General features: G+C 42.5%; 1 protein-coding gene across 1 annotated transcript in view; it reads left to right on the forward strand.

The window, feature by feature from the left end:
* CAMK4 (calcium/calmodulin dependent protein kinase IV) overlaps positions 1-14,590 on the forward strand; it is a 184,687-nt gene that overhangs the window by 164,005 nt on the left and 6,092 nt on the right. The window contains exons 9-10 of the mRNA XM_054986096.1: positions 7,344-7,419; positions 9,271-9,397. Of these exons, the coding sequence (XP_054842071.1) occupies positions 7,344-7,419; positions 9,271-9,397 (203 nt within the window). The remainder of the gene's footprint in view (positions 1-7,343; positions 7,420-9,270; positions 9,398-14,590) is intronic.

Here is a 14,590-nt window from a genome sequence, read left to right on the forward strand (position 1 = left end):
ACACTTTGGAGTTCGAAAGACAACCGCCCTCGAGACTACTTACTCTGCCGAGACATCAAATGGAATCGAAACATCTCAAGATTCTCGGAGCCATTCGACATCTAGTAGAGATAAGAGCAATAGAGCCAGTCCCGAAACACCTACGGAATCGGGGTGTCTATTCGGTATTCTTTATCGTACCAAAGAAAAACGGAGAGGTAAGAGCTATACTGGACTTACGATGGCTCAACCGGTACATAAAGCGCCGCAAGTTCAAGATGGAAACCCTGAAGACAACAGTAGGAGCTATCCGGAAGGAGGACTTCCTGACCTCGATCGATCTTTCAGAGGCATACCTTCACATACCGATACGACAGTCTCACCGCAAATACCTCAGATTCGCATACAATGGAGACCATTACCAATACAGGGCGCTACCGTTCGGGTTGAAGTCTTCACCGAGGGTGTTCACCAAGGTGTTGGTGACATTGGTAGCAGTGCTCCGGGTCCAAGGGATTGCCCTGTCTCCATACCTGGACGACCTGCTGATAAAGGCTCCCTCATTACCTGCGGGAAGGACAGCGACACAGGAAACGACCCGGTGCCTTCAGGAGCATGGGTTTGTGATCAACTGGAAGAAAAGTTGCATCATCCCTACACAAAGAATCAATCACCTGGGAGTGTTCATAGATACAACAAGGGACAGAGCCTTCTTGTCCGAAGAGAGACAACAAAAGATTTCCACGATGGTAAAGGCGATACAAAGCAGAAAGAAAGTGGAAGTTATGTTTCTAGCGAAACTGCTCGGCATGATGGTGTCATGCCAGGACATTGTGAGCTGGTCTCGCTTCCACACTTGCCCGCTCCAAACCTTTCTACGTCCTTTTCAGAAAGTCATAACTCACAAACAAAGGAAGTGGGTGACGATAACAGAGTCCCTCAGGGTGGAGCTGAATTGGTGGACGGAGCCTGCCAGGTTCAGCGACGGCGTGCCGCTCAGAGAACCAAAGAGATCCATCGTGACTACAGATGCGAGTCTGTCGGGATGGGGTGCTTATATGACAGGCAGGATGTGCCAGGGTACCTGGACAAAGGAAGAAAGGAACCAAAGCATAAACTTGTTAGAGCTGAGAGCCATCAAGTACGGACTATGGGAGTTGCAGGAGGATCTGCTACATCAACATGTGCTGATAAGAACGGACAACATGACGGCAAAGGCCTACATAAACAGGCAAGGAGGGACCAGGTCTCCAAGATTGAGCAGAGAGACAGAGGAGATTTTCCAATGGGTGGAGTCGCATCTCCTGTCCATAAAGGCAGTGCATCTAGCGGGGAAACAGAACATAGTGGCAGACTGGCTGAGCCGAAATTCAGTGGACCAAGCAGAGTGGAGACTGCACGATCAAGTATTCAGACAGATATGCTGGAGATGGGGGACGCCGGAAGTGGATCTATTCGCGACGGCATCAAACAGGCAGGTCACAAAGTTCTTCGCCAGGTGGGAGGAAAAGGCAGCCATCGGAACCGATGCCTTAAGCGAGGACTGGCCTCGTGCCCTGCTTTATGCTTTTCCACCGGTCAGCATTCTCAGCAGAGTGGTACAGAAGATCGTGGAACAAGAGGCGGAGGTGATCTTGGTGGCCCCTTACTGGCCACGGAGACCGTGGTTTCAAGAGGTCATGAGACTATCGACGACAGACCCATGGGAACTGCCCCACAGGTCGGACCTGCTGAAACAAGGAGATATACTACACCCAGACCCGACGTCATTAAGACTGACAGCTTGGCGGTTGAGTTCGACCAACTGAAGAGGTGTGGCTACGCCGAGGAGGTGATAAAGACCATGTTGGCCTCCAGGAAGGACTCAACTAACAAGAGCTATGACAGGACTTGGCAGGTGTTCTCCAGTTGGTGCATGGAACGAAAACGTACTGCTCTGACTGCGTCCATCAAGGACATTTTGCTTTTCTTACAAGAGGGGTTGGATAAGGGACTAAGCACTAGTACCCTAAAGAGACAACTGGCAGCCATCTCAGCTGTGAGGGGATCTAGGAAAGGGGGGTCCCTCAATAAACACCCTCACATAAGACGTTTTATACGGGGAACTATGCTCTTAAATCCTCCACAAGTACATAGGTTCCCTACCTGGAATCTGAATGTAGTGCTTTCTGCACTTACGAAGGAACCGTTTGAGCCCATGGCGCTCTGTCCCCTTAGAGAGCTCACTCTAAAGACCATTTTCCTAGTGGGACTAACGTCCGCTAGAAGGGTATCGGAGATACGGGCACTGTCTGTGAATAGGGAACTTTGTATTTTCCATGCTGACAGGGTAGTCCTGAGGCCCGATCCGACCTTTATTCCAAAGGTGAACTCCGAGTTTCACAGGGGTGAGGACATAGTGTTGCCTTCTTTTTGTCCTAATCCTACTCATAGCAAGGAGAGGGAGTGGCATAAATTGGATGTTCGGAGGGCCCTGAGCTATTACATTGACAGGACTAAGACTAGCCGTAAGGTGGAGAAATTGTTCGTCTCCTTTAGGAAGAGTCTTTAGGGGAACAAGTGTCGACTGCAACCCTGAGTAGATGGATTCGGGACTGTATTGTTCTGGCCTATAGGACAAGTAAGAGGTCCCCTCCTGAGGGGATTACTGCCCATTCAGTAAGGGGAGCTGCTGCGTCAGCGGCATATAGGGCTTTTCCAACACTGGAAAAGATATGCAAGGCGGCTACCTGGAAATCGGTGCACACTTTCACCAAACACTACAAGGTAGATCAGCTGGCCTCCGCAGAAGCGGCCTTTGGGAGGAGAGTGCTACAGCACGTCCTGGAGGCCTAGAGTAGGAAATTACCCACCCGGTAGTTCACTGCTGGACATATGTCCCACGAGTCTGACTGACCCACTCCTGGACCAATGGGAGAATGGAAGATTTGTGTTCACTCACCGTGAAGCTTCCTTTCTCCGTGGTCCAGGAGTGGGTCAGTCAATACCCACCCAGTAGTTGTTAGATTGGGAGGGGGTATCCTAACGGATGTAGTTGGATAGTTTGGTTAGGAAGTTTTTGTCAAGTTTATACATGTTATCAGTATGTTATGAGCAGGTTACAAGATGGAAGGTGGCTTCTGTGGTGTACTGCATGGAGATAATGGGCTTGGAAAAGAACTGGAGGTCCAGGGAAGAGCCCCTCCTACCTGGAATTGCAAAGCCAATCCGACCCTGCACCAGAGGAGGAGCTACTTCCCACGAGTCTGACTGACCCACTCCTGGACCACGGAGAAAGGAAGCTTCACGGTGAGTGAACACAAATCTTCCATTCTAAGCAGAGCTTCTGCCTGAAATGTTGAAGAGTTACTATTAGAATTATGCATAACCTCACTCCCTGGCATTTTGTGGTTGGCACTGCTGCCTATGGCAGCCTTTTTAAATTATTGTTGTTGAGCTCACCACCCTGTATCAGAATTCCAAAAGTGCCCACAGGCTCAGAAAGGTTGAGGACTTCTGGGCGGGAGAACTGAGTCAACTAGAAGGCAGGTGGGGAAAGAAAAAAGAGAAAGGAGGTAGAATACAATAAGAAAAGAAACAGGAACTAAGGGGAAAGAAGACAGAGAAAAAGATTAACGAAGCAGATGGAGATGAAAAAGTTAGGCGCCTGAAGAATGAAATAGAAAAGACAGCAGACAAGCTACAGGGGACAGGCCATAGCTCAGTAGAATAGCACATGCTTTGTATGTAGAAAGTTCCAAGTTCAATCCTGGGCATCTCCAATCACAAGTGGCAGCTGTTGGATGATGCCTTCTCTGCCTAATATTATGGAGCTACTGCCAGTCACAGTTGACAATACTGAGCTACATGTACTAACAGAAAGAGGTGAAGAAAAAGAAATAAGAAAACTAGGACTGACAATAGCTTGTCCACCAAAATAGGTCCTAACGACAGGCCTCTAGTATATATTTACAGTGAACTCCTAAGCAGAGCTACTCCAATCTAAGCCAGATGGGGTGCACTTGAGAGTGCTTTAAAAACTTTCAAAAGAGCCTGCAGACCCTTTATCAATCATCTTCCTGGCCTTTTGGAGGCCAGGTGATGTGCCGGAAGACTGGAGCATGGCAAATGACATCCCAGTCTTCAAGAAAGGGAAAAAGGATGATCCAGGGAACTACAGACCAATCCACCTGACCTCTGTCCTAGGAAAGCTACTGGACAGATATTAAAGGCATCAATCTGCAAACATCTGATGGACAACATGGTGATACGGGAAAGTCAGCATAGATTTGTCCCAACAGGTCCTGCCAGATCAACCTCATCTCCTTCTATGAGCAAGTAACAGGTTTACTGGTTTGCGGGAATGCTGTTGATGTAGTTTACTGGATTTCAGTAAAGCTTTTGACAAAGTTTCTCATGATGTTCTGATGGGTAAACTGGAGGACTGTGGACTGGTCTGTAGGATGGTTAGATGGATAGGAAACTGGCTGGATAACTGCACTGAAAGCATAGTTGTCAATGGCATTATGTCTGATTGGAGGGAGGTGTCCAGTGGAGTGCCAAAGGGCTTGGTTCTGTGCCCAGTGATTTTCAATATTTTTATAAATGATCTGGATAAAGGTGTGAAGGGATTACTTATTACATCTGCAGATGACACCAAACTGGGAGGAGTAGCAAACATCCTTGAAGATGAGGATAGAATTCAGTGAGATCTTAACACACTGGTAAAGTGGGCAGATTTGAATAAGATGCGATTTAATATGGGTTTAAACTACAAGAGGAAAGGTACCAGCTGGACATTAGGAAAAACTTCTTCATGGTAAGAGTGATCCAGCAGTGGAATCAGCTGCCTAGGGATGTGATGAGTTCTCCCTTATTGGCAGTCTTCAAGGAGCAGCTGGATAAATACTTATCAGGATGCCTTAGGCTGTTCCTGCATTGGGCAAGAGGTTGGGCTACATAAGGCCTTTCCAAGGCCTTAAGGCCTTGTAAGGCCTTTCTAACTCTATGATTCTATGATCTGTGAGCCTCAAAGCCTCAAAGGAGCATCTCTTTTAGCATCCTAGGGGGTAGAAGTAGATAGGACTTACTGATTTCAGTCTGCTTTGCTTTAAGTCATTTTCCTCCTTTGAGATGGGCTGAACACTACCAACACTCTGGTTCCTATGGTTTAATCATGAAAATGGATATTTACTAAAGTTGCATCCTATGGTTCTGCTTAGTAGTATGTTATTTGGAGTTAACACTGACCCTTCTCCTTACTCAAGTCTTCTGGTATTCATGGAACATTTGGGAGGAATCTCTTTGTGCTGGGCTGTTGCAGAAAGTAAGAGAGACTGTTCTAATTCCTGCAAAAGCCCAGAAGTAAGAACTCTCCGCAAGTCCTCTAGCATGTCCTATTTCTAGCACTGGAGAAAGGGGGAACAGTGAAAGGGATTCAGTCTTCATTTTTCCTTTTCTGAAGCCCACTGTATATTGAAAGATGAGTTTCTCTTCGTTGAATCCCCTGCATGAACCAAAAGATTTGGAGAGGGGCGGGGTCTTGTGTCATTTGGGACTCGATTTCTACAGAAGGTTCAGGGAGTTTAATGCTCTCACACTGCTTTTAACTTTTGCAAAACAAGCTACGTGGGGCATACATCCCAGCCCTCCTGCAAGTATTTTGCAGTTCAATGAGACTGTAGGGAGGTTACACAAGAGGTCGTTCTTTCAAATGACAGAGCTAGTTTAGACCTTCTGTTGCATACTCCCACCGAGCATCAGTATTTCTGGAGCTTGGTTCAGAGGGTTGGATCCAAGCAACTTTTCCACAAGCAAAAGGGGTCCTTCTGCAGATTTCTCCCTTTAGCTATCTCTCCCCCCCCCCCCCCACACACACAGGTCATCGTCACACGGGCCCTTATTTCGTCAGTTTTGCACTAGAAATTGTTTCTTCTGTTATCGTTATTAGAACGGATTCTCCCATCTTTTGACGACTGCTTGCACTTTCAGTCAGTCACATTAAAAGAGAAAAGCGCAATTCGACAGTCAGTCAAAGTGCCTCCGGAAACGGGGCCCTAAAAATCCCGCCCCCTTTTAAAAAAAAAAAAATTCCGCATATTTGCGTTATATCACTCTTCTATTATAATGTTGTGCTGGGCCAACCCAAAAGCCAACTGTGATAGGTAGCAGAGGTTTCCAACCCATGGCAGTATAGCGTTATAGCACTATAAGGCTGACGTTTTTAAAAAAAAATTACTTTGAGGCTTTTGTGGGTCACACTGGGGCTTGTGGGAGTGTAGGGCAGGAGAATCAGTGTTAGGTGAGACAGATGATCAGGGAGAATCAGTGTTAGGTGAGACAGATGATCAGGGAGAGTGAGCGTTTTGGTGTTGCAAAGCGTTCATAGTCGATCCAGGGCATTCACATGGAAGTGGATAAAGACGACATAAAGAGTCACAAAGCGTGAATTGGGGAGGATGGCGAAATCACAAGAGAGCCGGAATAAGGTGAGAATTCAGCGGGAGATGGCGCTAGTTTGGCGCTAAATTTATGGCCGTGTGACGACAGCCACACACACACATACATGCCATCTGTACATTCTACTGTTTTTCTGAGAGTCCCCTGTGCCTCTGGAGCAGCTTCTTGGTGGAAAGGGCACAGGGTATGTTGCAGGAAGGGAGAGAAAGAACAACCCTTCACATGACCAGAGTTCCACCAGCACTCCTCTGGATCCTACCACTGTCTGTTTCCCTGTTCTAGACTATATTGTTATTAAGGGTTGTAATTTTTATTGCAGAAATCAAAAGGTCCCATAACCTGTACATTTCCTCTCTTTTTTCTCCTGTTGAATGTGCCAAGCGTGTGTGTGTGGGGGGGTGGAATTTAGTGTTTGCATAAGTTCTTAGGTGTGGAAGGGTTGTTTCTGTAACATTCAAGTAAACTTAGTGTTCAATATCCAGTATAACATGAAAGAGAGAGAGAGAGCAGGAGATTGTTAAGTTTTCTAGAGAAATGTTGGAGCAAATACATTTTGGAAGCATGGGGAAAGCTTATGTGAAGGTCAGGAATAAACTTGTGTGGGGAACATTATACTCAGCCGTAATTATGATCACCTTAATTTCATAATGATCACAGCTGTTTATAAGTATCTTCTCAATATTGTTTCTTGGAACTAGTTGTTCTAGTGCACTTGAGAGCATGCTTAATATACACACTTTATTTAAGAAATCTATCTACCTGTGCAGCTCTCAAGTACTTTCATTTCTTTACTCAATTAGGATATTATTTTTAATGACAGATTTTCAAACTAAATCTTTCTTGGTATGTAAGACCATATACAACTATATGTATTCTGCTGTTTGTTTCTACCCTACTTTTATTTATAAGGTTTTTCTCATCTGCAGCACCAGAAATCCTACGAGGATGTGCCTATGGCCCAGAAGTAGACATGTGGTCCTTGGGGATAATCACCTACATCCTGTAAGTTTAGGTGGAATTACTCCATGGTACAAAAGTATCCTTTGATCATCCATTTTCTAGGTAGTGGTGATTTGAAGGTTAGAAAATCTACTGATGAGTCAAATCATGCATTCTAAAATAAGCATTGCCTCTAAATTATTAATAATTATTGGCATACATGTATGCCATTTTTTGCTGGTAGCAAATGCTTGACAGACTGGTACTAACTTGTAAATAACAACTTGCTGCTCATGACAACGTTTAGATTTGAATTTGGTCTGCCATTTCCATATCCCAAATTCATATCCACTTCCCTTTGAGCTTTCTGCTAGCAACATTGATGCTGTTACATATACATAATCTGACAGTGCTTAAAATTTCAATCATAGTAGAATGTCCTGGAAAACTGGTTGGCTTGTCCATCTATGGTACAAAAATGACAGGATATAAATTTAAAAACTAATAAACACAGAGATCTTTGTTGGAATCCTGTACTCTACCATTTAATTTTGTTTAGTTAGTCTTTACTATTGTAAAATATAACATACAATATATAAAAAATATATAATGTTAAAAGCTGAGGTTAGAGTACCTGTAGACTATTCAAGTTTCCACGGCACTAGACTTTTGGTTCAAAATCACACACGTACTTTTAAACTAACCTTCCTGCATAGCCATCCTTTTATTCAGGTACTGGGTACAAGTGCATTTAGAACTGCCTTTCTATGTTTCATGCACAAAGTGAAATGGTCTGAAAAGAACTTCAATTGGCATGGTGTGTGTGTGTTGTTGTTGTTTAAACCTATGCATCCTTTTTTCAAATGAACCAGTAGATGGCATACTTTATAACCGTTTTCTTCTGCACAAGCCATAGAATAGGAGAATATTTCTAATTATATTTTGCTTCCATTTACAGCCCAGTGTGAGATGCTTTCAAATCTCCAAATATCTAGATTAAGATTCTCCAAAATATTCTGTAGAACCTAAAGTTAGAATTGTAATGTCAGTTGCAAACTCCTGGTATTCTGTCAACCTCTTATGACCTTATTCTCTGCGCTGAATACCTGGTTTTTGTGAACAGAACAAGGCTATTTTAACAGCTTTCTCTTTCCCCAGTAGCCCTCTGAACAACCATGGTGGAGAATGAGAGTGCCCTTCAGAACAATATGTCTGTGGCGTAGAGGACTGGAGCAAAAACAAGCCGAAATCACCTGCTCACCCCTACATACATAGCCACTCTTGTGCAAGTGGAGCTTGCTTACGTGACTTTGAGCTCAACTTGTGAAAGAAAGAAGTCCTGTGCAGTCCCCCTTCTTGCTGTGGCCTCATGTGCTACTTTTTATGGTGTTACGGAAGGTCCCCACACTTTAGCAGCAGTTTTTGAGGGTGCAGGAGACTGGTGGAGGAAAGCTGATAAAAATAACTTCTGTGAACCTGCTCCATTTGCTGAAACACTGATCCATCTCTGGGTATCTAGAGCATCCATAAGACCAAACATGAAAAATGACCACATCAAGGAGAAAGCTAGGTTAGAATATTTCCCTTGAAGATCTAGTTTTCTATATAAAAGTAATTATTGGATGAATGAGTGAACATGCAGTCAATATGCTTTGAAAGGTTGCACTGTGAGGAAGGCTGTACTACATAATATTCCTTAATTTGTACTTTGGCTCTTTTTTTTAAATACAGTTTTTCATATTCACAATGACTATTTTAGATCCAAAATTACAACACATTTAATATCCAAGTATTTGCAAGTTTCTCCATCTCTTCCACAGGCATAAGATCCTGTTACGTCAGCTAAAGCTGATCTATATGATCAAGCTATCCCTGTCTCTCAGTTTAACAAACTCCTGTCTCCTTTCCTTCTAGTCTCTGTGGGTTTGAACCCTTCTATGATGAAAGAGGAGATCAGTATATGTTCAAGAGGATTCTGAATTGTGAATATGATTTTGTTTCCCCCTGGTGGGATGACGTCTCTCTAAACGCCAAGGATTTGGTATGTTCTGCTAATTTTACCATTGATTTCAGAAGAATCAGCAATGTACTTTATGTATTGCATCTCCTTTCATAATCATTTATTAATGTATTATAAATATACAGAACCAAAACTGTAAATGTGGACCCAAATGGGCAGTTGGTTCAATATGATCCCAGTTCAGCTATATACCCTGCTAGCAACAATCTTTATGTATCAAAGCCACAGTGTACCTCTCTCCTTCAGCCTCCTTTTTTTTGAGCAAGGACAATCAAGGGAATTAGGTGTCTAACTGAACAACTTGGCACCTGTGTAAATTATGTTATCACTATAATGGTTTTTGAGATGAGTTTGTGACAAGCTTATCATAAGCTAAGCTAAGTAACTTGTTCTGATGCCAACAGACAAATGATCTGCACCTATACATCATCCTAGCATTAGTTCAACATGGCAGAACCATATCTCTTGAATCAGATAGAAATGATGCCTTGAGAGGCTGTGACTATGGCTCAGAGGCAGAGGATCTTTGCATTAAGATGGTCCCAGGTTTGGTTCCTTTTATCTCAAGTTAAAAGGATCAAGTAATAGGTGATACAGAAAAATCTGACTGAGAGCCTGGAGAGTTGCTGTTAGCCTAGGTAGACAATACTGACCTTGATAAACCAATGATCAGACCCAGTATAAGGCAGCTTCGTGTGTCTGTAACCATTTACTACTTTTCAAAACAAAACTATACACTTTTAGTGATTTTCAGAAGCATACTTTTAATCTGGCTTTCTTATACACTGCCTTTTTTCTTTCTCTCACTATAGTGAATTAGCCTTTATATGATTGGTGGTGGACAGTGCCCTCAAGTCATAGCTGACTTATGGCAACCCCTGGCAGGGTTTTCATGGCAAGAGGCTAACAGAAATGGTTTGCTGATATATCTTTGGATTTGGGTAGATGGGCAACTCTAAACTTGTCATTATGGGGTAAAGCAAATACACTCATGGGGTAAAGTAAATAACAAAAGTAAATACACTCAAAATGAATATTATACCTAGAATTATATATGTTTTGCATGCAATTCCTTTTTATATACCTTGTAGATATATCCATAAAATGAATACTTTGTTTTGGAAATTTATGTGGAGTTCATCACCACCTTGGATTTCTTTAAAGAGAACACAACTTTCAATTAATGAAGAAGCATTTGGTTTTCCTGATCCTAATTTATATCATCATGCATATTTGTTCATTTGTACAAATTATTGAAATTGCTACTGTCCATTGGATTATTTCTCTTGGAGTCTCTTGGAGGCTTCATGTTTGGAGCTACTTTTTAAATGGAATGCATTAGGATCTACTTATGTTAAAATGGATTCTGTTCCTCTTGCAGTCTCTGCAGTTAGAGAAGTAAGGAGCATAATATCACATCAATATCAATTTGACACATCTTAGATGCTAAACTAACATTTATGGGCCAATTCAGATTTAAAAATCAGGAAATATTTTTATGTAAGGTTTGGACAGACAGGGGAATTTTTACTCTGAATCAATTTTAATGATGAGTTTTTGTCAATTTCTCAGCTGAGGTCTAGATAGAATTTGCCAACATTTGCTGAATGGCAATATTTACAATTGCAAGATGTCAAATGAATGACGCACCAAATGTTCCTTAGTACAATTCTGCTTTCACATAAGAGCTTTCTCTATTCTGTTTTCGACAGAGCAAGGCAGACTAATTGACATTCATTTTGATCCATTCAGAGGCTACCAGTGTTAAAGCATTAGTTGCATTGCCTCATTCTTATTGGATTCAAGAGATAGGGGATCTGCTAAGATGAACATGCACAGCTACAGTTCTTGCTAAATGTAATCTGCAGAATTCAGTTACTGCATTCAAGATACAGTAACAAACACTCACTTCCATGTCACTTATACACATGGCTCTGTGAGATGCTGTACAGCTTCAATATAATTGCATAAAAGCTGCTTAGAAATTCAAAACGTTTTTGTTATACTATATTCTAAGCATTTTCAAGATGGGACAAAATGTCTTATTTGTCTTTGTTTAGGTGCCATAAATACATTGCACATAATTGAATCTTATGGATTTCATTGGTCTTTGAATTTAGGATAGAAGAGGCTTATTACTTATTTCTTGACTTCATAGGCCTGTTATGATTAAATTTGAGAGCCCTTAAATAATTCCTTTTTCTTCCATTTCAGTTTTCTTTAACCAAAAGTGATGGAAAATATAAAGGAAAATTGGTGCTAATCAGTTAGCTATTCTTGTTTGGTAAAATGCTGGGATATAAATTTATTGCTGCAAGCTGGTAAGAGCGATGCACTCAAAGAAGCTGCATGCACAGATCCTGCAACTGGAGAGGGAATCTCATTCATAGCATCAAAGAGATATTTGGCATTGTCACCTTCTGATCTTTTGTGGTGGTAGGGGGTAGACTGGATCCCCATCAGAGGAGAGAGGAGAGGGGAGCGGCAGAAATATGTTTGTTTGCGTCATTTATAGTCCATCTTTCTCACTGAGACTCAAGGCGGATTACATAGTGTGAGATTAGTACAGTCAGTATCAAGGACATTTGCATACAGTGTCAAGGACATTTCCATAAACAATGTCATAGGATTTTACAAAGACATAGCATTAGCAAGGATCCAATACAGAGTTGAAGAATTGCTGAAACAGAACATAGTCACTTATAGGACTGACATTAGATAACATGAAGCACAGGTGGTAAATATATAGGAGTACATATTCAAAACAACAGATAATATGCAAGGCAACATAGTGGTGAAGTCTATGGTCCCTAACTCATTAGCAAAGCATCTGAGGCCCTCTCTCTGCAATACTTCAATCCCATATGAGTAAAAAGTCTTTTTGAATAATTCGGTTTTGCCTTGTTTGTGGAAAGCCAGGAGAGTGGGAGCTCTCTTGACCTCCTTAGGCAGGCCTACCACAGGGTAGGGGCCACCACAGAGAAAGTGTCAGAGACTGCCAGTTTAGACATTTCAAGTAACTTCACTGCACAAATCCAAGGATGCATGAGTTAAAGATTTATTGACAATCAAAGAACTCAGTACAGTAGACATTTCATTGACAGGAATAACCGTTCCCTCCCCCTACTAAGCATTACCTTCTTCAAGCCCAACCCATTCTACTCCCCCCTTAGATACATTCTAAGCTAAGTTCTAATTAGCTGAAGAAGGTAAAGTGAAAGTAAACAAAGGTGTTGTTTTGATTAGGCCTCCCAATCTTCTTCGGTCAACTGGCTGCATCTACCTGGTAACTGGCTCCATCGTAAGTGGGAAGTACAATGTCTTTCAAGATCTCTGCCTTCCCAACAAGCATCACTTCAGTCTTGTCTGGGTTCAATTTCAATTTGTTATTTTTCAACCATTTCACCACAGCTGTCAGGCAGTGATCTAAGATTTCTACTGCATTCTGTGGGGACCTGGATAGCAAGATATAGAGTTGGGTGTCATCTGCATATTGATGACATCCCACTCCATAGCTGCAAATTCTCCTAAAGGTTTTACATAGAGGTTGAATTGTAGGAATGACACGACACAAGGTTGAAGATTCCAAGCATCAGTCTGAGAAGGCCACTCTTTTCTAGCCAGGCAGTGGCTCTTTTATTTAAGCATAGCATGCATACACAAGGACTGATGACCAAGGACAAAATGTTTATCTGTGCTGACATCCAGTTAACCAGTTACTGACAGGACCAGCAAAACTGCACGTAGCTGAGAGAAACTTTGCATTGTTAAGCATTTACGAGCAGAGGGGAGCAGAGCGCCCTTTGGTCAGGGTAGGTATGCCTATCCTGCTGACCTACAGACCCACACTCCACTCTTTTTCGTTTTATTTATTAGGAGCAGGAATCAATTTACAACAAGCAGTCCTGTTCAGTATCTGACTCTGGATTGGATCCAACATCAGATGCATGCAGTTTGTAATAACGCAGTTGTTTGGCTAAAGCTTTGGCCTGAGGGGCCATTAATGGATACACGTGAGGTTGTTTAGCAATCACCCTCGACCCCATAGTTACAAGAGCAGGGAGACACTGTAACAGGCAACAAATTAGAATTAAACATGCTAAAAACCCATTTACATATTGGACAAAGAGATTGAGCCATCCAGTAGGCAGCCAGGACCATAAGGAGGCCCACCAGGAAGGTAACAGATCTTGCTTAATATCAGAAGCTAGGTTATGTAAATTATTCAACTGAACAGATATTTTTTGTGAATTATCAGACACATTAAAACAACACATATTCTTAACAGATTCACAACCTAGATGGTGCAACAACAGCAAATAGTCAATGGCAGTGCGATTGTCCAAAACAGCACGTCTGAGCTCTATGAGCTCAGCATTCAGGGCGGCAATTGCAATAGAAGTTGTGTTTATTGTCTTTGCCAGGCTGCAAGCTATTTTGCTAAGAGTTCGATGGTTCACAATGGTGAGCGCTGGAATGCCGACCAGAGAGGCTGCAAGGGCCACGCCCTCTGCCTCACTTAGGAGATTCACTGTAGAGTCACAGCTGGAATCTAGCGGGGCAGCTTGGCGTCTTCGAGTGGGGATTAACAAATCTTCTTTGGTGGGGAGTACAACAGTAAGATGACTTAAGCAACAAGCAGTATCAGACAAATTGGCAGGAATATAGTTGAAAGTTCGGGAGCCACAAGAGAAAAACCACCCAGGGGGGCAAACTAATATAAGCAAAGGCAGAAGTTGCATTTTCAACAGTGGAACAATTAATAACACTTGGTCCAACTGACAAACAGTGAGACTTTTTGGGGTTGGTTGAGCAATTCACAATGCGTGTTCATGTAGTCTGGTTAGCAACGCTATTAGACGCTATAAAAGGAGTATACAATGACACAGCGTGAGAAGGTAATTGATAAGAAATCTTTCCCCAATCATACATTTGCTGGTACCCAATTCGCGTTCGGTCTATAAACATCTTAAGGTTAGTATCATTCAACAGATAGGACAAGGGGGTACATACTGGGATTAAACAAGAAGCTAAAAGCATGTGCATATCAGTGGATTCTCTCAGACAAAAGGAGGAAACGTTAACCTGCTTTGCGAGACGTTCCCAAAGATTATATTGCAGGTGGTCAGGCAAGGAATTTGTCTGGACAGGGGTCAGAAAACAAAACAGCACACACAGAATGAGAAGTGAATTGGCAGTTATAACCGCAAAGAT

The sequence above is a fragment of the Eublepharis macularius genome, chromosome 8 (assembly GCF_028583425.1).
Source record: "Eublepharis macularius isolate TG4126 chromosome 8, MPM_Emac_v1.0, whole genome shotgun sequence".
NCBI classification, from domain to species: Eukaryota; Metazoa; Chordata; class Lepidosauria; order Squamata; family Eublepharidae; genus Eublepharis; species Eublepharis macularius.